Genomic DNA, 25,395 nt, shown 5'->3' with positions numbered 1-25,395 from the left:
AGAGCCAAATGCAAAGAATCACAGTGCAGAAATTATTTTTGTTTTGTACAATATTTTTCTAATGAGAAAAGCTTGTATATAAGGCAATTGTAAGTAGAACTGCCTTCCAGATGAGACTACAAAAACAGTAGCAATTTTTTGTAGACAGTCTCACTGAGTTGAGTTAATCACACACACACACACACACACACACACACACACACATAAGCCAAAAGGACACAGGAAATTTTTGGAGGTGATGGATAAATCTGTTAATTGTGATGACTGTTCCCCAGGGAATGCATATGCCCATACATACTCATCAAATATATACATTAAATATATGTAGTTTTTGCATATATATTAAAAAGTTACTAATACAAACCAAAACCACAGTGATCTGGAAGCAATCTAAGTGCCTACTGATAGATGAATGGATAAAGAAGATGTGGTATATATGTATATATAATGGATATTATTCAGGCATAAGAAAAGAATGAAATCTTGCCATTGGTGACCATATGGATGGAGCTGGAGGGCATTACGCTACTTCAGACACAGAAAAACAAATACTATATGATTTCAATTATATGTAGAATTGGAATCTAAAAGCAAAACAAATGCACACACTTAACAAAACAAACAGAGTCACAGACACAAAGAGCAAACGGTGGTTGCCAGAGGGGAGAGAGGGGAGAGAATGAGAGAGATGGGTGAGGAAGATTAAGAGGCATAAACTTCAGCTACAAAATAAGAATCATGGATATGAATGTACAGTGTGAGTCATATAATCAATAATAATGTAATGTCTTTATATGGTGACAGATGGTAACTAGAGTTATTGTGTAACAATCATTTTGTAACATACAGAAGTATCAAATCACTATGTTGTGCACCAGGAGCTAACACAGCTGTAGGTCAATTGTACTTCAAAACCAAACAAACATGTGCACACTGCTATATATAAAACATAATCAACAAGGACCTACTGTATAGCACATGGAACTCTACTCAATACTCTATAATTACCTGTATGGGAAAATAATCTGAAAAAGAATGAATATATGTATATGTATAACTGAACCACTATTCTCTACAACTGAAACTAACCCAACATTGTAAATCATACACCTGAAACTAACATAACATTGTAAATCAACTATAAAAAAGAAAAGTGAAGTTGCTCAGTCGTGTCCAACTCTTTGCGACCCCATGGACACCAGGCTCCTCCGTCCATGGGATTTTCTAGGCAAGAGTACTGGAGTGGGTTGCCATTTCCTTCTCCAGGGAACTTCCCAACCCAGGGATTGAACCCAGGTCTCCCACACTGTAGACAGACGCTTTCCGTCTGAGCCACCACTTGATCTTAGCCAAAAGGCCAGTATAAAATAAAGGGAAGGACTTCCCTGGAGGTCCAGTTGTTAAGACCCCATGCTTCTACTGCAGGGGGCATAAGTTCTATCACAGGTCAGGGAACTAAGATACCCACAAGCCACAGAGCCAAAACATGAATTAATTTAATTTTAAAAACTTTTAAAAATCCAAACTATCTTCCCTCTTTAAAAAAAAAATTATATGTGAGTGACAAGCAATTCCAAGATCATTGCTAATTTAGTAAACACAACATTTTTATCATGAAGCTGTGATTCACCAAAATACATATTTCTATTGACACAACAGAACAATTTTATCTTCAATGCTGGATATTTTAACTAAATTTATAATTGTGTTTATGTTACACTGAGCATGATTTCTCCTTAGCGAAAGTTCAACGGCCAAGGACAAGTTAACTTGGTTGTGACCACTAAGGAAATCACGTTAAAATGTAAATAGGACTTCTCTGGTGGTGCAGTGGTTAAGAATCCGCCTGCCAATCCCACATGCTGCAGGGCAACCAAGCCTGCTTCCTGCAACAACTGAAGCCAGAGCACCTAGAGCCCATGCTCCACAAGAGAAGCTGATGCGCCACAATGAGAGAGTAGCCCCTGGTTGCTGCAACTAGAGAAAGCCAGAGCACAGCACTGAAGACCCAGGACAGCCAAAAATAAATGTGTAAAATTTTATAAATGTAAGTGAAACATACATAGACTGTCACTTTGGGGAGTTTTATAAGAAAATCCTGCAAAACAACAAGCTATTAACAGCCGAATCACCACGGAAATATAAAGAAGGAAAGAGGTCTCTAATTTAGATGCAATTTATTTCAGATAAACAAAAATATGCTTTTAGAGACACTTATCTGTTAGTACAGGAGGTAAGAATCCGCCTACCAATGTAGGGGACATGAGTTCAATCTCTGGCCCAGGATTCCACACGCCGAGAAAAAACTAAAGCCACAACTATGGAGCTCACATGCTGTGACTGTTAAAGCCCACGCAGTTAGAGTCTGTGCTCTGCAATAAGAGAACCCACTAAGATGAGAAGCCCGTGCATCACAACTAGAAAGTAGCCCCCACTCCCTGCTACTGCGAAAGCCCCATGCAGCAACAATGACGGCGCAGCCAAAAAGAAAAGCTTTTAGAATATCTCATGGAGGATTTTCTTTTATCTCAAAGTATATATGCATAGGAAAGTAGAAATGATTCAAATTTAACTGGGTCTCCTGTTTATATTTCTTAAATCTGGAAACACTATTCCTCCAGCCTCTGTGGCTTCCTGTTTCTGATCATCCCTGTCTATAATGCCACTCTCTTCCTCTTCAGTAACCAAATCCTAACTGTCTTTCAAGGCCCATCTCAAAACTCTAGTAATAATAACAACGATCCCTTAGTGACAGCTAACTCCGTGCCAGGCACTGTTCTAAGTGCCTTCAGTTCAGTTCAGTTCAGTCGCTCATTCGTGTCCGACTCTCTGCAACCCCATGAATCGCAGCACGCCAGGCCTCCCTGTCCATCACCATCTCCCGGAGTTCACTCAGACTCACGTCCATCGAGTCAGTGATGCCATCCAGTCATCTCATCCTGGGTCGTCCCCTTCTCCTCCTGCCCCCAATCTCTCCCAGCATCAGAGTCTTTTCCAATGAGTCAACTCTTCGCATGAGGTGTCCGAAGTACTGGAGTTTCAGCTTTAGCATCATTCCTTCCAAAGAAATCCCAGGGTTGATCTCCTTCAGAATGGACTGGTTGGATCTCCTTGCAGTCCAAGGGACTCTAAGTGCCTTACATGTATTAAATCATTTATTCCTCCCTGAGGTAAACTACTCTTGGCAATCATAGTACATACCATAAGGTAGGTATTATTTTTCCTATTTTATGGATGAAGCAATTAAGCAGAAAGAAATTAAGTGACTTCCCAGAAGTTACAATCAGTAAGTGGTAGAGCTGGGAATCAAAGTCAAACAGTGGCTCTGGCCTGCATTCCTGGATATGCCCCAGGTCTCTCTGGCTTTGATCTATGTGGCTCTCTTGGGGCTCTGAGCTGCTTTCCCATCTAATATCTGAAGCACATGATCATGCAGCTTATTATACTGTCATCTCCTTGTGAAGGAGCCTGAAATTACTAAACTTGTCCACATTTCTCCGCTTAAAAGGAATTCTGCAATAGCCAAGAGGTAGGAGCCACCCAGTGTACCTGGACAGATGAACAGATTAAAAGATATGTATATATGTGTTTATACACAGCACACACACACAATGGAATAATTTTCAACCTTTAAAAAAGAAGGACATTCTGACACATCAGTGTGGATGGAACTTGAGAACATATGCTAAGTGAAATAAGCCAGTTGCAAAAAGTCAAATGCCATATGATTCTTTGTATATGAGGGAACAAGAATAAACGAATTGGTAGAGACAGGAAGCAGTGGCTGCACGGGCTCAGGGCAGGAGGAGATGGGGAGCTGTTGTCTGATGGGGACGCAGTTTCAGTTTTGCAAGATGAACGAGCTGTAGAGACAAGTTGTAAAACATGAGTGTACTAACCATGCTGAGCTGAACACTTAAAAATGATTAAGATGGTAGACTCTATGCTGTTTTTACCATGAATATATTTTTTTTAAACAGAGAAAAAGAAATTTTGCATTTGCCTTCTTAGTCGCTCCCCTCTCACCTGCTCTCTAGGAAGCCAGTTTTTGGCAGTATCACATCTGGGTTTTGGGAATGAGCGAGAGAGGAAAAGAGAACAACTGGGAAGCCAAACTCTGGTATCTGCATCAAAAAAGACAGAAATTTACTGTAAGGAAAAGGAGAATGGACGTTAAGTTGAAGGAAGGGTGAGGCGGTCACCTGCTTTGGCTGGTTATGTGCGATGGGGTGTTGGGGCAGATTTTTTAGTTAGGAATTTAGAATGAGCAGTAGAAAAAGGTTTCCTGGTTAGCAGTAAAAGGAATGAGGCAAGGAGAATTTTAAAAGGTGCTCTGAGTTCTGATTTGGATTGTCTTTGATATTCCTCTAGAGACCTTAACAACAATTCTAATTGCTTTTGGTCACCAGACTGTTTCTCTGAATATAACTCTGATGCAAGAACAACAATAACAGCAATAATATGGGATTAAACTATGTAAAATGGACAGTATTTGGTTTCTAATCCATAAAAATGACAATTTTGTATGATTCAACCTAATAAGTGATATTTATGGAGCAGCTGCCATGTTCAGGCATAGTGCCAAGTGCTTCACATGTGACGGTCTATTTTAAACTTCATGACAACCCCATGAAGGAGTTTCCCTACTTCACAGTTGAGGAAACTAAGGCACAGAGATTAAGAAAACGTCCCAGCTAATAAGTGGGTGATCTAGTATCTGAACCCACTGGGGTCTACAGCCAGTGCTCTGAAACATGGGGGGCTTTGACTTTTATACGCAAGGTACTGAGCTAGGTGGTATGGGAAATGCGAAGATCAGTGAATAAGCTGTGAGATCAGAAAGAAAGTGAGAAAGAGCTATAGGAAATGGAGATTAAGACATGGCCTCAGATAATGAGAAGACAGAGAATAACAGCAGAAGCCTTGGCAAGGGATTCACAAACACAGCAGAAGGCAGCACAATATGGGAAGGTGTGGTCTGAGGAATGGAGAGTCATTGCTGGGTCAGACGATGCACCCCCAGGCATGGGGGAGAGAAAACAGGGGTTGGATCTCTTGCTCAACATCTATCCCACCTGTGGAATTTTCCTGAGTGTGCTAGATATCTACTGCAGCAAAACAAACTACTTTATAATGCAGCAGTTTTAAACAACAAATGTTTATTTCCTCGCAGCTTCTGTGGGTCAGGAATTCAGGACTGACTTAGCTGAGTGATTCTGGTTCAGGATCTCTCATGAGACTTCATTCAATATACTACTGATCAAAGTGGTGCACTTGTTACAAGTGATGAACCTATACATTATAATCACCCAAAGTCCAGTTTACATCAGAGTTCAATCTTGTACAAGGGTTTAGACAAAAGTACAGCAAAGGACATGTATCTATCACTACAGTGTTACATAGAATAGTTTCACTACCCTATAATCTCTGTACTCCACCCATTCATCCCAGCCTCCCTGTTGTTTCCATTGTTTCCTGTTAATTCCTAGAAAACATCTTTTTTATTGTCTCCATACTTCTGCCTTTTCCAGAAAGTCATATGGTTGGAATATTATAATATGTAAAAATCCTCAACAAAATTCTAGCAAACAGAATCCAACAACATATTAAAAAGATCATATATCATGACCACATGGGCTTTATCCCAGGGATGCCAGGATTCTTCAATATTTGCAAATCAATCAATGTGATACACCACATTAACAAACTGAAAGATAAAAACCATATGATTATCTCAATAGATGCAGAGAAAGCCTTTGACAAAATTCAACACCCTTTTATGATAAAAGCTTTCCAGAAAGCAGGTATAGAAGGAACATACCTCAACATAATAAAAGCCATATATGATAAACCCACAGCAAACTATCCATAATGGTGAAAAATTGAAAGGATTTCCCCTAAAGTCAGGAACAAGACAAGGGGGCCCATTCTCACCACTACTATTCAACATAGTTTTGGAAGTTTTAGCCACAGCAATCAGAAAAGAAAAAGAAATAAAAGGAATATTATAATACATAGTCTTTTCAATAACACACATTTTAAGTTTCCTCCAGGTCTCATGACTTGATAGCACATTTCTTTTTAGCTCTTATTGTAATTATTGTTTTCAGCCACTAAGTTTTGGGATAATCTGTTATGCAGCAATTGATACCTCAATATTCTTCCAGAGTATCCGATAACTAACCTCAGGGGAAAAAAGATATTTATTTTTGTATTCAGTTATTCACCCAACTTAAACCCAACAGAGTATATTTGGCTTCGGATATGGTTAGATCTAGATAGCTCAACTGATGCCAACAGGGCTTTGTGTCTGTTATCTATTGGTTCTACATCCCTCACTGACAGCTCTAAACTTTCCTGGATTTTATTAGAAGAAAGATTCACACAGAAGAAAGGTATCTCCTTTCTTCTGACCTGAGTCATCTGCTATAACAGTGAGTCATGTTTTTGATCTTAAGTCACAGGAAACTCTACCAGTGGTGGCTTAAATAAATATCCCACACAGATACTTATTATTTCCTTAGAGGAAGTCAGGAGTAGGAGGTCTGCTGCTGCTGCTGCTAAGTCGCTTCAGTCGTGTCTGACTCTGTGCAGCCCCACAAACGGCAGCCTACCAGGCTCCTCCGTCCATGGGAGTTTCCAGGCAAGAGTACTGGAGTGGGGTGCCATTGCCTTCTCCGGTAGGAGGTCTCAGTTCAGTTCAGTTCAGTTGCTCAGCCGTGCCCAACTCTTTGTGACCCCATGAATCGCAGCACGCCAGGCCTCCCTGTCCATTACCAACTCCCAGAGTTCATTCAGACTCACGTCCATCGAATCAGTGATGCCATCCAGCCATCTCATCCTCTGTCGTCCCCTTTTCCTCCTGCCCCCAATCCCTCCCAGCATCAGAGTCTTTTCCAATGAGTCAACTGTAGGGGGTCTAGCACTTGTCAAATATCAAAGACTTAAGTTCGTTCTATCTTCCAATCTAGCTTCATGCTTGTTGCCTCACAGTTATAATATGGCTTCCCCAGCTCCAGGTATCACAACCGCCTTCACGACAGGAAGGAATGAAAAGGAACAGAGACTATATAGATGAACTCACAAACAAAAAAATTGGGGTGAGGGGTGTACTCACAATTCTTTCAGTTAGATAACTTTAGTTCCAAAACAAGAGGATGGAAGTATGAGTATGGGTAACAGTTTAAACCCAGGCATGGAGTGGGAGGCGTCTGAGGAGGGCAGAAGATTAGATTAGAGAGTATTTAATTGCACTCATCCCACATGCTAGTAAAGTAATGCTCAAAATTCTCCAAGCCAGGCTTCAGCAGTATGTGAACTGTGAACTTCCAGATGTTCAAGCTGGTTTTAGAAAAGGCAGAGGAACCAGAGATCAAATTGCCAACATCCACTGGATCATAGAAAAGGCAAGACAGTTCCAGAAAAACATCTATTTCTGCTTTATTGACTATGCCAAAGCCTTTGACTGTGTGGATCACAAGAAACTGTGGAAAATTCTAAAAGAGATGGGAACACCAGACCATCTGACCTGTCTCTTGAGAAACCTGTATGCAGGTCAGGAAGCAACAGTTAGACCTGGACATGAAACAACAGACTGGTTCCAAATAGGAAAAGGAGTACATCAAGGCTGTATATTGTCACCCTGCTTATTTAACTTATATGCTGAATACATCAAGAGAAACGCTGGGCTGGAAGAAGCACAAGCTGGAATCAAGATTGCCAGGAGAAATATCAATAACCTCAGATATACAGATGACACCACCCTTATGGCAAAAAGCCTCTTGATGAAAGTGAAAGAGGAGAGTGAAAAAGCTGGTTTAGAGCTTAACATTCAGAAAACTAAGATCATGGCATCTGGTCCCATCACTTCATGGGAAATAGATAGGGAAACAGTGGAAACAGTGGCTGACTTTACTTTTTGGGGCTCCAAAATCACTGCAGATGGTGACTGCAGCCATGAAATTAAAAGACTCTTATTCCTTAGAAGGAAAGTTATGACCAACCTAGATAGCATATTGAAAAGCAGAGACATTACTTTGCCAACAAAGGTCCTTCTAGTCAAGGCTATGGTTTTTCCAGGAGTCACGTATGGATGTGAGAGTTGGACGGTGATGAAAGCTGAGCACCGAAGAATTGATGCTTTTGAAATGTGGTGTTGGAGAAGACTCTTGAGAGTCCCTTGGACTGCAAGAAGATCCAACCAGTCCATCCTAAAGGAGATAATTCCTGGGTGTTCATTGGATGGACTGATATTGAAGCTGAAACTCCAATACTTTGGCCACTTCATGCGAAGAGTTGACTCACTGGAAAAGACCCTGATGCTGGGAAGGATTGGGGGCAGGAGGAGAAGGGGACGACAGAGGATGAGATGGCAGGATGGCATCACCGACTTGATGGACATGGGTTTGGGTAGACTCTGGGAGTTGGTGATGGACAGGGAGGCTTGGCGTGCTGTGATTCACGGGGTCGCAAAGAGCTGGACACAACTGAGCGACTGAACTGAAAGAGGGGAGGAGGAAATAAGGGGTATCATGGATCTATGATAATATAGTCAGCCATCGGTTTCTCCAGGGATTGCTTCAAGGACACCCACAAATACCAAAATCCACACCAGCTCAAGTCTCTTACATAAAATGACACAGTATTTGCATATAACCTATATACAACCTCCTGTATATTTTAATCACCTCTAGATTATTTATAATCCCTAAGACAACCTAAATATTATATAAACAGTTGCCGGGTACAATTTTAGGAACTTTCAGAAATTATTTTTCGAATATTTTCTATCCAAGTTTGGTTGAATTTGCGCATGTGGAACCATGGACATGGAGAACTCACTTTTTCATTTAATGCTCACAACAGCCACATGAGGTCAGTATTACTTAATTTCTACTCAATCCCCAAGTTCCAGAGAAGAAAATTAAGAATTGGGGAAGAGGGATTATTGGCTTGAGTCACTCACTCAAGAAGTGGATATTGGTGAGAACAGAATTCAAATCCAGGCCTTTCTGATTAGTCCCCATGCGGACTCCAGAGTTAACAGACACCCATACTGGTTCCCTACAGAAAGGGTAACTCTGGGGTGGTGGTGGTGGCTTAGTCTCTAAATTATGTCTGACTCTTGCCCGCCAGGCTCCTGTGTCCACGGAATTCTCCAGGCAAGGTTGCCATTTCCTTCTCCAAGGGATCTTCCTGATCCAGGGATTGAACCTGGGTCTTCTGCATTGCAGGCAGATTCTTTAAGGACTGAGCTATGAAGGAAGCCCAACTCTGGGGAAACAGGCCCAATTAAGGTCACTTCCTAGACCTATCTGAAGGCAACTGACTAGCTGCTGACTAGCAGCCTATTATCTGAAGTATTTGGAGATAGGGTGGGAACCTCACTGAGAAACATCTGCAATCCTCAGGCTAAGATGAGATTTCTAACTAAATAAAAAATAAATAAAGCAAAACAAACAAACAAAAAACCCTACACCAACAGTGAAGCCAAAGAACAAGTACCCAGAACTTGTGTTAGCTCATCAGGGTCTCACCAGAAGATGGAGCCGCAGCAGGCCCAAAAGGAAAGGGCGAGGAGAGTCAGGGGAACTGCAAGACACGGGCGCCCAGCTGCCTTGGGATGGCCCGTTTCGTATGTTCTCATTTCTGTAAAATATAAGGATCTTAAGGAAAATTCACTGAGGATGTAGTCTGAACCGTTAACATGATTATCTCAGGGTGGAGGAATAGAGGAGACCAAGAGTTTACGTTTTTCTCTAGTTTATACTGCTGCAAAGATTGATCTTATTTTTTTTTCCCTACAGGTAGAAAAAAATCCAATTATACTGAAAACAAAAAAAGCAGTACTAACTAGGTAAAGAAATGACATCTAAAAACATAAAGGTCAGAGACAAGCTCAGCCCTAGAGGAAGCGATTCTGCTCTTCCTCCCCGGCCTCACCCCCAAAACTGAAAACCTGGTCCCAGAACCCCCGCCCGGGGGACTGCATCCCTCGGAGCAACCTGGGACCCCCTCCCGTCTCTCTCTTCCACCAAACCAGTCTCCAGGTAGCCACTACCCCCTCCGCCGCCACCCGGGCCTACTCCGCCCCGGAACTCAAATGAGAGTGGGCGGCCCCCGGCCCGCGGGGCAGAATCTCCCGCGGCCCTTCAGAATCAACCCCGCCGACCGAGCGCGCCACCGCGTGACCTGCAGCCACATGACCCGCGCGGGGCGGGGCTGCCGGCGCAGTCGCTGCAGCCGCCGCCGGGAGGCATCTGCGTAAGTGAGGAGCGGGGTCCTCAGGGACCCTCTTGGCGGGCGGGGTCCGGGTGCTGCCCAGCCTCCGGCACCCCGGGGCCGGGATTCCTAGCGATCTGCTTGGACCTCCTCCCTGGGAGGGCGATGGGATTGCCATTCGAGGCGGTGGGGGGAGGACTTCGGTTCGTGGGGAAAACCCCATGAATCGCAGACCCAGCCACCTTCAGCCCCGGGCCTTCCCACTCTGATTTGACCGCAGTGCTGGGGGAGGAGTAAGCGCCCTCATTCCTGAGTGATTGCCTTTACCCGGTGTTTTTGGTGGAAACTGAGGATTCACAAAGCAAGGCCGGGCGGTAGGAGCACCCCTCTGTGGTACTGAAAGAGAACACAGCTCTCCAGTCCGCCACATACTCTAGTGATCCAAGATGATCCCATGACCTGTTTAGTGAGTTGTTGTTCAAGGGTAGAGCATAGCATCTAGCCAGGTGAGGGTTGTCAAGAAGGGGAACGGGGGCCTGGGTCGAGCTACAAGATACTAGCCAACATATTATGTTGAATACTATGTGGTTTACAGGCATTTTCTCATTTAATATTCACCATCATGAAATCTCTCAGGTAGGTGCTGTTGTCCCCATTTTCACGTTAAGAGAAAACAGGCTCAAAGAACTTGGATCCTTAACCAAGGTCCTGCAGTGATAAATAGAGGAACCGAGATTGGACCCCAGGTCTGTCCCGCAGCAGCGCCTCCTGCTGGGTGGTGGAGGCACTTGGCCCAGCTTTTTGATATTCCTGTGAACTAAAAGAGCCTTCCTCTTCCTGGCTCAGCCTAGAGAAAGGGGCTTACCCCTCCATCCCAACCACCTCCGCCCCTTTCTCCTTTTGTCTTACCAATGATTCTTTCTGTCACCTGCCTCTGCAGGACACGATGAAGCTCATCATCCTGGACAACTATTCTCAGGCCAGTGAGTGGGCGGCCAAATACATCAGGAACCGCATCATCCAGTTTAACCCAGGGCCAGACAAGTACTTCACCCTGGGGCTCCCTACTGGTGCGTTGTGGGGTGGGGAGAGTGGGCAAAGGCATTAGGGGCTCTCAAGGGTCCAGGTAGGTAGGCTCATTCAGACAAGGAACTGCAAGGAGGGCTCTGAGGTACTGCCCCTTATGAATGAACAACTCCCCTGCGCCCTGAGCATACAAAACAGAGGACCTGGCTTCCTCGGGTTGGTTTTGTTGCAGTCTGCTGAAGAATCCTGGAGTAGAAGGGATCTTGGTTAGGCACGAAAAACTGATTTTTAGGCTATATTCTAAGTCAGCCCTGGGAGCCAAGTGTCCTTAACAGAATTAAGTCCAAATACCTTAAGACATACATTTTATGTAATGAATTAATTTCTCTTCTCTGCACCTATAGTGCTAGTAACTAAGCACCATCTTTGGGAGAATTGAGAAGATAGTCACTCAAAGCAGTTTCTGTAAGGCTTAATTAAACATAGAACCCAAGTGAAAAACAGTCCCAATTTCTTTGTGGAAAAAATCAGAATGGTGCCTTTATTGGAGGATATTTTGACTCTAGCTTGTCAAGGCAAATGTTCTGATTATTTCTTTCAGAGGTGGGGTAGATTTGCCTCAGTGGCCCATATACTATTGGGTGAGTCTTCAAGCTTTTTCTATATACAGCCAAATAATAAATATTTTACACTTCACTGGCCATACAACCAGTGATTGCAATCACTTAACTCTGTCCTTGTAGCTCAAAAACAGCCATAGACAATACATAAATGAGCATGGCTGCCAGTGAGACTTTACCAACACTGAAGTTTGAGCTTATATAATTTTCATATGTAATAATATTCTTTTGTTTTTTAAACTGTCCTTTAATTTATGAATGCTACAAAAACAGGCAGTACGCTAGATCTGGCCTGTGGGCTGAAGTTTCCCCATCTCTGCTCGAGAGGTTTGTGGGAACAGTATATGCAGGTGCCTATGAAACCGCTAACATCTCAGACTAGGACAGGGCTGCACTAACATCTGTTTTCTAACTGTACAGCCAGGCTAGGTTGGAGTCTGGGCTTCTGCTGAAACCCCTCCCCATTGCCCCGTCATTTGCAAAATAGATCCAGCCCCCTCAGAATGGTATTCAGGGCCATAGAAGGCCTGGCCCCTTCCTTACTATCACGCTTGAACCAGCACAGCATTTCCATGTGGGTTCCTTGGAATACTCCTTCTATTAGATGAAGCACCAATCAGGGATTTGGGTGGAAGTTACCAAAACCTACTCTAGCTAATTTAAGAAAAAAAGGAATTTATTGGCTAGATATTGGGGAGCTCACAGGATCAAACCAGTCAATCCTAAAGGAAATCAACCCTGAATAGTCATTGAAAGGACTGATGCTGAAGCTGAAGCTCCAGTACTTTGGCCACCCGATTCGAAGAGCTGACTCACTGGAAAAGACCCTGTTGCTGGGAAAGATTGAAGGCAAAAGGAGAAGACGGTGTCAGAGGATGAGATGGTTAGATAGCATCACTGACTCGATGGACATGAATTTGAGCAAACTCCAGTAGATAGTGGAGGACAAAGGAGGCTGGTGTACTACAGTCCATGGGGTCACAAAGAATCAGACACAACTTAGTGCCTGATCAACAACAACACACAGGATTGATGGGAAGGCTAGAAGTTTGGAAAATGGACATGATGAAGTTCAGGGGGAGGACAGGGAAGCTGTGTAGCTCAGGCATAGCTAAGACCATGTCACAGGGACAAGCTGGTTATTTTGTGTGAATGGGGCTGCTGCCATTCATTCAGATATTTTTTGAATACGTGCTGTATGCCAAACTGTTCTCGATGCCAGAGATACAGCAATGAATAAAAAGAACACAAATTCCTGCCTTCCTAAAGCTTATAGTGGGAGAGACAGATCATAAACAAGTGAATTAGCAAAATACAGAGGTGATAGAGAAGGAGAAAATGAAGCAGGGAAAGTGATAGGGAATGTTCAGGAAGGGGTGGGAGTTACAGTGGGGGCAGGGAAAGTCTCTGAGTAAAGGCCCTAAAGAGGTGAATGAGCTGTGCAGATACTGGTAGGGTAGCATTGTTGGCAAAGGGAACAAACCCCATGTGCAAAGGCCCTGAGGTGAAACTGCTTGAAGCAGGATTCCTAAGGCGGGTGGGAGGCAGCCAGGGGCCAGGTTATATAGAGCCTTTGTTAGGACTGGTTATTATTCAGAGTGAAATAAGAAGCCATTAGTGGGTTATGAAAAGAATGACTTGGTTTGGGTGGGGCTTTTTTCTTTCCATCTTTTTATTTTTAGCAGTTTCACATATTCAGAAAAGGTGAAAGAAGAGGTACCGTTTACCTGGATTCACCAGTTGTTAACATTTTGCCACATTTACTTTCTCTTGTGGCTCATGTTCTGTCTATACACACACACACACACACACTCCTTATAAGCCACTTGAACGGTCCAGAGATCCTTTTAAGTCTTTTACCTCTAAGTCCTTTAGCACATAACTCCTCAGAACGAGGACATTCTCTTATATAACCACAATACTACTATCATACCTAGGGGAATTAAAAATCATTTCACAGTGTCATCTAATACACAAACTATATTATTTTTCCCTGTAATTGTCCACATTTATTTGTAGTTCTTTAAAAAAATCCAATGTCCAGTCAAGGCTCCATACATACCTAGTCTCTTAATCTACAGTAGTCCTCTTGCCTCTTTATGGGCTTATGATTCACTTTTTAATGAGACTGCACTTGAGTTTGCTGCTCCAAGGGGAAGTCTCCCCGAACCCACAGGCTGGCCTGTACCACGGCTGATGTTACGTGGTGTAATGTGTCCCCTCTCCTAGACAGTGAGCTCCTCCAGGGTGGCTGCTGAGTCTCTTACTTCTCTGCACGCCCATAATGTACCTCTCACGTACTGGTTGCTCAGGGAATATCGTGTTGGTAATTAAGCCTGACATTTACTCAGGTGCTAATCACAGTCATTTCAATCATCAGTGTTTTCAGTGCTAGGGATTCAGCAGTGAACAAGACAAACATAGCCCTGCCCTCCTGGAGCTTGCAGTCTAGGGAGAAAATAGGTTATTAAACCAGCAACTTAATGGATGGCAGCTGGGATTGAGCATTGGGTAGGACTTCAGATCTGACAGGTATTCCTAGTGAAGCACCCCTGATTCATTCCTGGTTGCCCTCTGGGCTTCCAGGAGTGGGAAGCTGAAGGGGGTTCATTGCTGTGGCCTCTCTCGCAGGGAGCACCCCACTTGGCTGCTACAAGAAACTGATTGAATACTATAAGAATGGAGACCTGTCCTTCAAATATGTGAAGACTTTCAACATGGATGAGTATGTGGGTGAGTCTTTGTCTTTCATGGTCTTACCTGATTCCAGGAAAGTTGTACTCCTTGCCTCACAGGATCAGCCAGGAGAGGACTGGGGACATCTTGGAACCAGTGACATTTGGTGGTAGGCTCAACTGGTGATACCATATCCTCCAGGCCTTGGTTTCTTCAGCTATGACATGAAGCTAATGAAACTGACTTTTGGGCTTAAGTGATATAACAGATGTGGAAGCTTCTTGTACAGAGCAGACACTTGATAAACTTTAGCATATTGCCCCCCCTGTCTCCTCCCCAACTCCATGCCCTTTCTTTCTGGAACAAATGACTGCAAATGGGATCTGGGGTCCCATGGCTGGGAGGTGTCCCCCCAGTGTCTATGTCTGGACTTTCTACTGCATCTTCCAGTCCCTTTCCTGCCAAGTAAAGGAGGGGAGCTGAGACTGGTGTCCTTCCTACTGATGAAAAGTGGCACCTTGGACTCCTGTCATCCTCTGTGCCACCTACCATCATCTTGTAATGGTTTCACTTGAAAGGTTCTTCTGTTTAAATTGTGGTAAATTACACATAACATAAAACTTACCATCTTAACTGTCTTTCTGTGTACAGTTCGGCGTTAAGTACTTTTACACTGTTGTGCAACCAATTTCCAGAACTCTCTTTATCTTGCAAAATGAAAACTCTAGCTATTAAACATCAACTACCCATTTCCCCACTCCCCCAGCCCCTGCTGCTGCTGTTGCTGCTGCTAAGTTGCTTCAGTTGTGTCCGACTCTGTGCGACCCCATAGAAGGCGGCCCACCAGGCTCCCCTGTCCCTGGGAGTCTCTAGGCAAGAATACTGGAGTGGGTTGCTATTTCCTTCTCCAATGCATGAAAGTGGAAAGTGAAAGTGAACTTGCTCAGTTGTGTCCGACTCTTAGCAACCCCATGGACTGCAGCCTACCAGGCTCCTCCGTCCATGGGATTCTCCAGGCAAGAATACTGGAGTGGATTGCCATTTCCTTCTCCATATCCAGCCCCTGAAACATGCATTTTAAACATTCTTCTTGACTGAAAAATATCCTTTTTGGGAAGCCCTGAAATTAATTCTCACCAGCCCCCTGGTGTTCAAGTTGGGGTTCAGGCTGAGCAGGGTGTAACTAGGAATGAATGGTGGGGTAGGAGGCATAGGGTAAGGGGTATGCTTGCTTCCTTCCCTAGATGGACCCAGTACTTATCCCCTAGGAGGCTAGCCCACCTCTAGTGGCCCAGAATGACCCTGGCCTGCAGCCTCTGGCCATCCCCCTGTGAAAGGAGATCAGAATGAGGGCCTAGTCCCATGGTCTTGAGCAGACAAGGATACCAGCTCAGCCTATCCTGAGTGGCTGGGGGTAGAAGGGCTGGGGCCCCAGCCTCCCTGATAGGCTCTTCCCTGAAAGTGTCTCTGGGGGTCAGGAGGTATCCTGACATCTTTGGAAGGCAGACTCTGGCTCAGCCTGGCATGACTGAGTACAGCCATGGCCCCACAGGCCTTCCTCGAGACCACCCAGAGAGCTACCACTCCTTCATGTGGAACAACTTCTTCAAGCACATTGACATCCACCCAGAAAACACTCACATCCTGGATGGGAATGCAGCTGACCTGCAGGCTGAATGTGATGCCTTTGAAGAGAAGATCAAGGCTGCGGGCGGGATTGAGCTGTTTGTTGGAGGTGAGCTCGACACTGCAGCAGGTGTCCAGGGTGGCTGGAACACATGAGGAGGACAAGACCCATGCCTGTCTCCCAAACAGCTTCCTCTCTGTGCCAGTGACAAGAGTCATTTGTTGGCCTGAGGTGGCAGGGAAGGCACAGTGGGAGCCCCTGCTGCTCAGAAACTGTGATCTGGGGCATCTCCTCTCTTTCAGTGTCTTATCTAAAGTGAGGTATTTGGATTTGGACTCAGATTCTCTCCGTTTCCTAGTTAGAGTTTTATGGATCAGTCACAGGAACTGGCTGATCAATCAGTTAAACATTAAAAATCAGACTCATGTAGTTCTAAAAGATTCTACCATCAACCCCAGCACACTATAAACAGCAGTTGAACCCCAGAGCAGCTTTGTGACTTGCCCTGGGTCAGCCAGCCAGAGCAGCAGAGAGGGTGGGGACCGAGGGTGTCCCTGCGCTGAGTTGCCCTCTTATGCTCCCTTCTGTCATGACCTCTGGAGTCACCCACAGCGGGTGGAGGTGGGAGGCTGAGGTTGAACAGTTTTTTACTGCTCCAGATTTAACCCTTCTTTACTTCAAAGTGGGGAGGAAGAGGCTAGGAATGCTCATGTTTTGAGATATTATAAACCTGGCAGCCCCTTTCCAGGCCTTGTGTATCTTCTATTCAGTGTGACTCTGTCTAAGCAGCGGGACCCATGACTAGTGGCAGACGAGAGAAAAGTTACACTTGGATCACCTGGGGGGCAGAAGCTTTTTGAATCGCTCCCTCCTTAGCTTTCTGAGGGGGTTAGCAAGTTAACAGTGTGTGTATGCCTCAGCTAGAAACAAGGAGGGGAAGGTCAGATGCTTAAAGTTTATCTTAACTGAATGAGGTAAGATACACGGTTTTCAAGGATTTTTTTCAGACCCCACGTGGGGAAGGAGGGATTGTCCATTCTTGAAGTCTTGGATCCCTGGCACCGACAGGGCTGCCCCGTCTCTCTTGGGCAGGCATCGGCCCTGACGGACACATTGCCTTCAACGAGCCGGGCTCCAGTCTGGTGTCTAGGACCCGTGTGAAGACGCTGGCCATGGACACCATCCTGGCCAATGCTCGGTTCTTCGATGGAGATCTCGCCAAGGTGCCCACGATGGCCCTGACGGTGGGCGTGGGCACCGTCATGGATGCTAGAGAGGTAAGGGTGCGAGGGGTCCCCAGGCCTCTCATTGTGGGTGGGGGAGCTAGACTTGGCTTTCTGCTGCTAATCTTAACTATACAAGTACCACCTGAATTCACTTTTATTAAAAATGAGGACATAATAAATAAGGCTAAAGTCCCAGCTGAGACCCTTCACTGTTCTCCTTCTTCTCTGGAAGTAACCGTTCTTCCCAGTGTGAGGTGTAACCTTTCAGCAGTGACTTCCCAGGAAGCCGCAGGCTCCTAGTCTCTGCTTACCCAGTACCACTAATGTCAGAATATGAATTTGTACCTGCCCAGGTACTGAGGGGGCCCTCTGGTTCCCTGCAGTTGGTGGCGGTCAGTCACTGCTTGAAGGGAGCTCCCCCTCCAACTGCAAGATGCTTGTGCTTAAAGCCCTGCGTGCAGAGATTCATAAATGTGGAGAAGTGTGATGGAAATAGTATCTTGACCTGAATTTAGTAAGTCTTTCCATAGAAATCTGGGTATCATTAGAATTTTTTGTGGTTCCAGTTTCCTTACTTTCATTAGAAGCTTTTTCTGTTCATTTCTGGTGTATTCAGTGAGAAGAAGCTACAGAAATTTTAGCTTCAACTTTCCTTGCCCAAGTCTGTAAACAAACATGTAAATCAGTGAAAAAGATTCCCTGTCTAAAATGAACTTTTGTGAAACGAGCAATGGGAGCAGATTTCTGTTGGTAACCTTGAATCAGTACCTAGGGAGGTCATTTTGCTGGTTTTGGTAAATAGTGTGGTTTGAGGGCTCTTCCTGCAGTGTGCAGAAAGGACCTGGGGCTGAAAACCTGGAAATTCTCTTTTTGAAAATGAATTCTGGCGTCCTGAACAAAGAGTCACATTTCTCTGTGCCTCTGTTTTTTCATCTTTCAAGCAAGGAACAGTAGATCCTGCTCACAACTCCATGATACAAGTGAATTACAATGAAAAGGTATATGGAGAGCTATTTATAATCACTTTCCAACACTTGACATCTTGATATTTTAAGCGTCGAGGGGAGTCTGTGCCTGTTTTACTTAGACAAAAAGCATTACTCTAAGTCACACGAGCAGGTCTAATACTCTGAATTGAAAAGTGACCAGATTAAGGGGCAGCCTTATTTGGGTTCAACCTTAGCAGCCACACAGATAACTCTCAGCATTGCTTCCAAGGCCTCCTTGTAGACAGTGCCGATTGTGACCCCTTTTTCAGTTTGTCACTGAAAACTCACCCAGCCTAGAAGCCCTGGGACCTAAGGTGTGGGCCTCAGTGTGCACGGGACATATGTTCACAGGGCACTTTCACAGACATCACCAGAAGTGCCAGAAGGCACAATTACGTGGTGGACAAGAGCATGGACTCTAGGTTAGAAATGACCTGGGGCAGGCTACTTAAACCCCCATCACAGAACCTACTTCCTTATGTAGGGATAATGATGCTCCCCACTTCAGGCTACTCTTGTGATAAGGCACATAGAGCATGGAGCACAGTGTGCCCTGTGCTAAAGACTTAAAACGACATAGAAACAGTAGTCCTTAGGATCATTTTGGGTGGCCAGACTAGAATTCAGGTGTCGACTTCCGTTTTGCTGCTCCTTCTCCTCCATCACAGGCTTGTTTTCTGATCCCCAGGTGATGATCCTCATCACAGGTGCTCACAAGGCGTTTGCTCTGTACAAGGCCATTGAGGAGGGAGTGAACCACATGTGGACCGTGTCTGCCTTCCAGCAGCATCCCCGCACAGTGTTTGTGTGCGACGAGGATGCTACCCTGGAGTTGAAAGTGAAGACTGTCAAGTATTTCAAAGGTGAGGGTGAGGTGGGTCAGAGTAGGTAGCCACCTTCAGATGTGCCGGGAGTGAATGGTGGATCTAGCTTGCATGCTCTGACCACTGTAATTCACAACTGTGATTTTTAAAAAAAAGTCAAACCCTCCTCTCAGAATACAGTTTTTTCTTCCATCCATGACTGTCAGGGTCCATTTTGGGAGACCTACTTGCTCTGAGGAGGAGAAAAGAATGAAATCAAAGTTGGAGTTCTAGGGCAATTTGGTAAACTCCTTGCAGTGATACTGAGCCTCAGGCTTTTTATCTTCATACAGGCCTTTTCCTTCTAGTCAAGGCACTGAACTGTCATGAAGATCTTTTTTCTTCTACTTAAAGAGGACACTCACTGCTTCAAACATGAAAATCCTCATTTACTGAGCAGGAGAATAGGAATTTGTTCTTTGGTGAACAAATGGCCAACTTATAATGGCCGACTGTCCTACAGACTGAATTTATAAAAGTCCCACGGATTCTAGCATTTAATAGGAATAACAAATTCTTTTCCTGTTCTTAAGATGTTCATCATTTGGGTCCACAGAAAAATGATGATGAGTACCAGTTCTAGGACAAAATTTGAGAGCTCCTGGACGTTACTGTTGATAATGGAACTCTGCCTCTACCTGCATTAACAACTTTTGTTTTTAATTTTTTGTAGGTTTAATGCTTGTTCATAACAAATTGGTGGACCCCTTGTACAGTATCAAAGAGAAAGAAATAGAGAAAAGCCAGTCTTCTAAGAAACCATACAGTGATTAGCCTGTGCTAATCACTGTGGTATCAAGTACCTCATTGGGACAGGCGGATCTTTCTGGAAATTGTCTTTAGGATGACAGAATTGTATTTCTTTAATCTAGTATGGTTACTCCAGATAAGTGGGCAAACTTTTTGGCTATGCAGCGTGGAGTTTGGTCATAAGAGTTTAGCTACTTGTTTGTAACTTACTCTTAATCAGAAAAAAAAAAAAAAAAAAGGAATCACTCCATAATTTTGATGTTTGCCCCATTGACTAGGGGTTTTTAGCTTTTTGTTCTGTCTCTGACACTGTTCATATGTATACTACATTCCCATCAGTAAGTTCTATCATGTGCACTGATTCTCAATTGGGGAGGGAGTTAAGGGCTTATATATATTGGATAGAACCTCTCTGGAGAGTCTTGAAAGTCCCTCTTGAACAGACCTGCCCCTTATTTGAGAATCACTGTTTTAGATTAAGGAATAAATACTCTGTGTCTAAAATCAGTATGAGGAAGCAGTCCCTTTGGTCAATAACAGAGGCCATGGGAAGGAAACTATCCCTTACTTTCTCCCCGCCCCCCCACCCCTTTTTTTTCCTGCTCTTTCATTTGGCCCTTCCTTGAACTCAGAGGACTCTGAGAGAGGATTTGGGTGGGTGGGGCTAGAGAGAAGGCTTTCTCTGATAAACTCAGAGCTTCAAGGGACCCAGCCACGTCAAACTCCCCTCCCACAGGGACCTTCCAGCACTGGAAGGTGGAAACATTTTTCCCACAGGAGTCCTGTGTTTTGTTCCAAAGTCTCACTGTGGAACCTCTCATACACATGGAGGAGGTCCACAGGGGCAACAGACACTGTCAAGTTCAAAGCTGTATTCAGCCAAGGTTATGGGGCCAGGGCAAGCAGCTCAGTTTAGAAACACACAAGACATGTTCTACACCCCTAAGAGCTGAGCGTCAAAAACATACCAACTTCTTTAGAAGTTGCCTAATATCCTTTCCCCACATAAAATACCCTATCTTTCTAACCCTCGGGGGCTCCTGTGGCATGGCCTCATGTTCCCAGAACATCAGAAAACACAATGCAAAAAAAAAAGAAAACAGAATGCTTTTGCCCCTTTCTCCTTCGTTCCTTGTTCACAAAATGAGTCTACTGCTCTGCTTTCCTCTTACTTCTATGCCTTGACGGTTTGGATGCTGCCTGCTCCTCCCTGTTTTTGTGCCAGCTGGAAGCTGCTGCCACCTCTTTTCTGGGAAAGATCTTTCAGAGCCTGGCTCAGGCCTCTCTTTAAGCACTGTGTTTGGTACCAGTGTTTTACCTTTAGCTTTTATACGTGATTGTGCGGCCATTCTGTTTTAAGCTAATGGATCAGTGGACTTGTTTACAATGTGATATTTTCTATTAAATCCAGTATTTTCAAGTAAAATGTGTCATTTGTGGATTTCCTCCCCCAGAGGTCAGAAGCTGGCCTGGGTTGATATTTCTATGTTTTGAGAACAGCTAGTGAGTAAAGCACCACACTCACTCCTCATAGCAGCTCAGCAGGGACTCACAGTCACAGCAACTGTTGATCTCTTCTTCAAACACCAGAGAGGAAAATAACCAAAATATTTCACAAAAATGAAGTGCCTGTGTGAAAAAATGGTAGGAATGAACAGACGAGCGATGAGCAATAAATGGTCAGCTTCTGGCTCTGCTTGACATCCAAATGAATATGTGGCTGTTAAATAGAATAAGGCACACTTGTGACCAGGAGGGATGTATCGACTGCAAGGTACAGAAAACAGGTTTTAAGGTTTTTTTAGTTAAAAGTCAATACAATGGAACATCTTGGGTCAACATAACCAACTGAGGTATGAGTAGAAGTTGAAAAAAGGGTTTACTTTTTTAACAACTGTTACTAACATATGTGCCCATAGTAGTCACTTGTTTTAAATATAAATTCAATGACTTTTATTAAGTCTGTGGAGTTGTACAATTCCTCACCACAGCCCCTTCCATCATCACCCACAGCTCCCTAATCCTACCCCAGCCCAGGTGACCACTCATCTGCTTTGTCTCTATAAATTTACCTTTGTTGGACATGTCATATATAAATGGAATCATACAGCAGGACATCTTTTGGGTCTGGCTTCTTTCACTAAGGATAATATTTTGATGTTTATCCATATAACATGTAGCAAATTGTCTATTCCTTTTTATTGCTGAAGAGTATTTCATTGTATGGATATATACCACATTTTGTTTATTTCATAAAGAAGGGATTACATTATAAGTAGGCATGTTAATAGGAAAAAAGTCTGAATGAAATGAGAAAGGATTTAGTGATGAATGCTAAACGGAGATGTCTGTATGAACTCAGGATCTTAAAAAAATCTGTCATGGTAAAAAAGTCTAAAAGAGTGGGTAGATGTATATGTCCCCTTCATGGATCACAGCCTTGTCGTGGTGAAGGGGCCTGCATAATTCAATGGAGCTAAGAGCCATGCCATGCAGGGCCACTCAAGACAGATGCGTCATAGTGAAGAGCTCAGACAAAACATGGTCCAGTGGTGTAGGAAATGGCAACCCAGGCCAGTATTCTTGCCTGGAGAACCCCATGGACAGTATGAAAAGGCAAGAAGATATGACACCAGAAGATGACCCCCCACCCCCACCCCAGGTCAGAAGGTGTCCAATATGGTACTGGGGAAGAGCAAAGGGCAATTATGAATAGCACCAAAAAGAATGAAATGGCTGGGCCAAAGCAGAAATGACGCTATGTTGTGGATGTGTCTGGTGGTGAAAGTCAAGTCTTCTGCTGTAAAGAACAATACTGCACAGGAACCTGGAATGTTAAGTCCATGAATCAAGGTAAATTGCATGTGGTAAAGCAGGAGATGGCAAGAGTGAATACTGACACCAGTGAACTAAAATGGACTGGAATGGGCGAATTTAACTCAGATGACCATTATATCTACTGTTGTGGGCAAGAATCCCTTAGAAGAAATGGAATAGCTCTCATAGTCAACAAAAGAATCCAAAATGAAGTATTTGGGTGTAATCTCAAAATGACAAAATGATACTGGTTAGTTTCCAAGGCAAACCATTCAAAATCCTAGTAATCTAAGTTTGTGCCCAACCACTGATGCAGAAGTTGAAGTTGACTGGTTCTCTGAAGACCTACAACACTTTCTAGAACTAACACCAAAGAAGATATTCTTTTCATCATAGGATTGGGATACAAAAGTAGGAAGTCGAGATACCTGGAATAACAATCAAATTTAGCCTTAGAGTACAAATGAACCAGGGCAAAAGCTAACAGAGTTTTGTCAAGAGAACCCGATGGTCATAGCAAACACCCTTTTCCAACAACCCAAGAGACAACTCTATACATGGACATCACCAGATGGTCAATACCGAAATCAGATTGATTACGTTCTTTGCAGCCAAAGATGGAGAAGTTCTATATAGTCAGCAAAAACAAAACCTGGAGCTGACTGTTGCTCAGATCATGAGACTTTATTGCAAAATGCAGGCTTAAACTGAAGGAAGTATGAAAAACCACTAGGGCATTCATGTATGACCTAAATCAAAACCCTTATAATCATACAGTGGAGGTGATGAATAGATTCAAGGGATTAGATCTGGTAGAATGCAAAGAACTATGGATGGAGGTTCATAACATTGTACAGGAGGCAGGACCAAAACCACCCCAAACAAAAAGAAATACAAGGCGGCAAAGTGGCTGATTGAGGGGGCTTTACAAATAGCTGAGGAAAGAAAAGCGAAAGGCAAAGGAGAAAGGGAAAGATATACCCAACTGAATGCAGAGTTCCAGGGAACAGCAAGAAGAGATAAGAAGGCCTTTTAAAATGAGCAATGCAAAAAAAAAAAAGGAAAATATCAGAATGGGAAAGACTGAAGATCTCTGAAGAATTTGGAGATACCAAGGGAACATTTCATCAAGGATGGGCATGATAAAGGACATAAACAGAAGGACCTAATAGAAGCAGAAGAGATTAACAAGAAGTGACAAGAATACACAGAAAAACTATACAAGAATGGTCTTAATGACCCAGATTACCATGATGGTGTGGTCACTAACCCACAGCTGGACATCCTGGAGTGTGAAGTCAGGTGGGCCTTAGGAACCATTACTGTGAACAAAGCTAGTAGATGTGATGGAATTCCATCTGAGCTATTTAAAATCCTAAAAGATGATGCTGTTAAGGTGCTGCAAATTTGGAAAGCTCAGCAGTGACCACAGGACTGGTAAAGGTCAGTTTTCATTCCAGTCCCAAAGAAGGACAATGCCAAAGAATGTTCAAGCTACCATACAGTTGCACTCATTTGACATGCTAGCACTATGCTCCAAATCCTTCAAGCTAGGCTTCAGTAGTATAACCGAGAACTTCCAGCTGTACAAGCTGGGTTTTGAAGAGGCAGTGGAACCAGAGGTCAAATTGCCAACGTTTGTTGGCTCATGGAGAAAGCAAGGGAATTCCAGAAAAATACCTACTTCTGCTTCATTACACTAAAGCTTTTGACTGTGTGGATCAGAACAAACTGGGAATTTCTTAAAGAAATGGGAATACTAGACCACCTGATCTGTCTCCTGAGAAACTTGTACACAGGTCAAGAACCAACAGTTAGAACCAGACATGAAACTGGTTCAAAACTGAAGAAGGAGTACATCAAGGCTGTATATTGTCACCCTGCTTATATGCAAAGTACATTATGTGAAATGCCAGGCTGGATGAATCACAAACTGGAATCAAGACTGCTGGCAGAAATATCAACAACCTCAAATATGCAGATGATACCACTCTACTGACAGAAAGTGAAGAGGAATTAAAGAGCCTCTTGATGAAGGTCAAAGAGAAGATTGACAAAGCTGGCTTGAAACTCAACATTAAAAAAACTAAGGTCATGGCATCTTGATCCCATCACTTCATGGCAAATAGAAGGGGGAAGATTGGAAGCAATGATGGATTCTATTTCCTTGGGCTTCAAAATCACTGTGGACAATGACTGCAGCCACGAAATTAAGATGCTTGTTCCTTGGAAGGAAAGTTATGACAAACCTAGACAGCATATTAAAAAGCAAAAACATTACTTTGCTGACAAAGGTCCATATAGTCAAAGCTATGGTTTTTCCAGTAGTCATGTATGGATGTGAGAGCTGGACCACAAAGAAGGCTGAGTGCCAAAGAATCGATGCTTTGGAACCATGGTGCTGGAAAAGATTCTTGAGTCCCCTGGACTGCAAGGACATAAAACCAATCAATCCTAAAGGAAATCAACCCTGAATATTCATTGGAAGGTCTGCTGCTGAAGCTGAAGCCACCTGATGCAAAGAGCTGACTCACTGGAATAGACCCTTATGCTGAGAAAGAATCAAGACAAAAGAAGGGG

At 43.8% G+C, this 25,395-nt stretch overlaps 1 protein-coding gene and 1 long non-coding RNA gene across 2 annotated transcripts; one reads left to right on the top strand and one right to left on the bottom strand.

Moving 5' to 3' along the window:
• Positions 1-3,617: 3,617 nt before the first annotated feature.
• Positions 3,618-10,193, bottom strand: LOC138440430 (uncharacterized). The gene is made up of 3 exons (XR_011257024.1): positions 9,537-10,193; positions 4,027-4,124; positions 3,618-3,863 (listed from the first exon to the last, which is right to left on the bottom strand). It is a non-coding gene; the product is annotated as an uncharacterized lncRNA (long non-coding RNA).
• On the top strand, positions 9,941-21,424 carry GNPDA1 (glucosamine-6-phosphate deaminase 1). The gene is made up of 7 exons (XM_069589939.1): positions 9,941-10,263; positions 11,162-11,291; positions 14,499-14,600; positions 16,096-16,278; positions 17,263-17,447; positions 19,074-19,248; positions 19,922-21,424. The coding sequence occupies exons 2-7, from the start codon at positions 11,168-11,170 to the stop codon at positions 20,020-20,022; spliced, it is 870 nt and encodes a 289-aa protein (XP_069446040.1). The 5' UTR covers positions 9,941-10,263; positions 11,162-11,167; the 3' UTR covers positions 20,023-21,424.
• Positions 21,425-25,395: the final 3,971 nt, after the last annotated feature.

This window comes from Ovis canadensis, chromosome 5 (genome assembly GCF_042477335.2).
Source record: "Ovis canadensis isolate MfBH-ARS-UI-01 breed Bighorn chromosome 5, ARS-UI_OviCan_v2, whole genome shotgun sequence".
Taxonomy (NCBI): Eukaryota; Metazoa; Chordata; class Mammalia; order Artiodactyla; family Bovidae; genus Ovis; species Ovis canadensis.
This window is presented reverse-complemented; position numbering and strand designations above follow the sequence as displayed.

What these genes read in the sequence shown, in the direction of transcription:
- GNPDA1 (XM_069589939.1), top strand. Translation starts at nt 11,168, where the DNA reads ATGAAGCTCATCATCCTGGACAACTATTCTCAGGCCAGTGAGTGGGCG. An exon ending in CAACATGGATGAGTATGTGG is followed by an intron (nt 14,601 to 16,095) that starts GTGAGTCTTTGT and finishes ATGGCCCCACAG; the next exon opens with GCCTTCCTCGAGACCACCCA. An exon ending in GATTGAGCTGTTTGTTGGAG is followed by an intron (nt 16,279 to 17,262) that starts GTGAGCTCGACA and finishes TCTCTTGGGCAG; the next exon opens with GCATCGGCCCTGACGGACAC.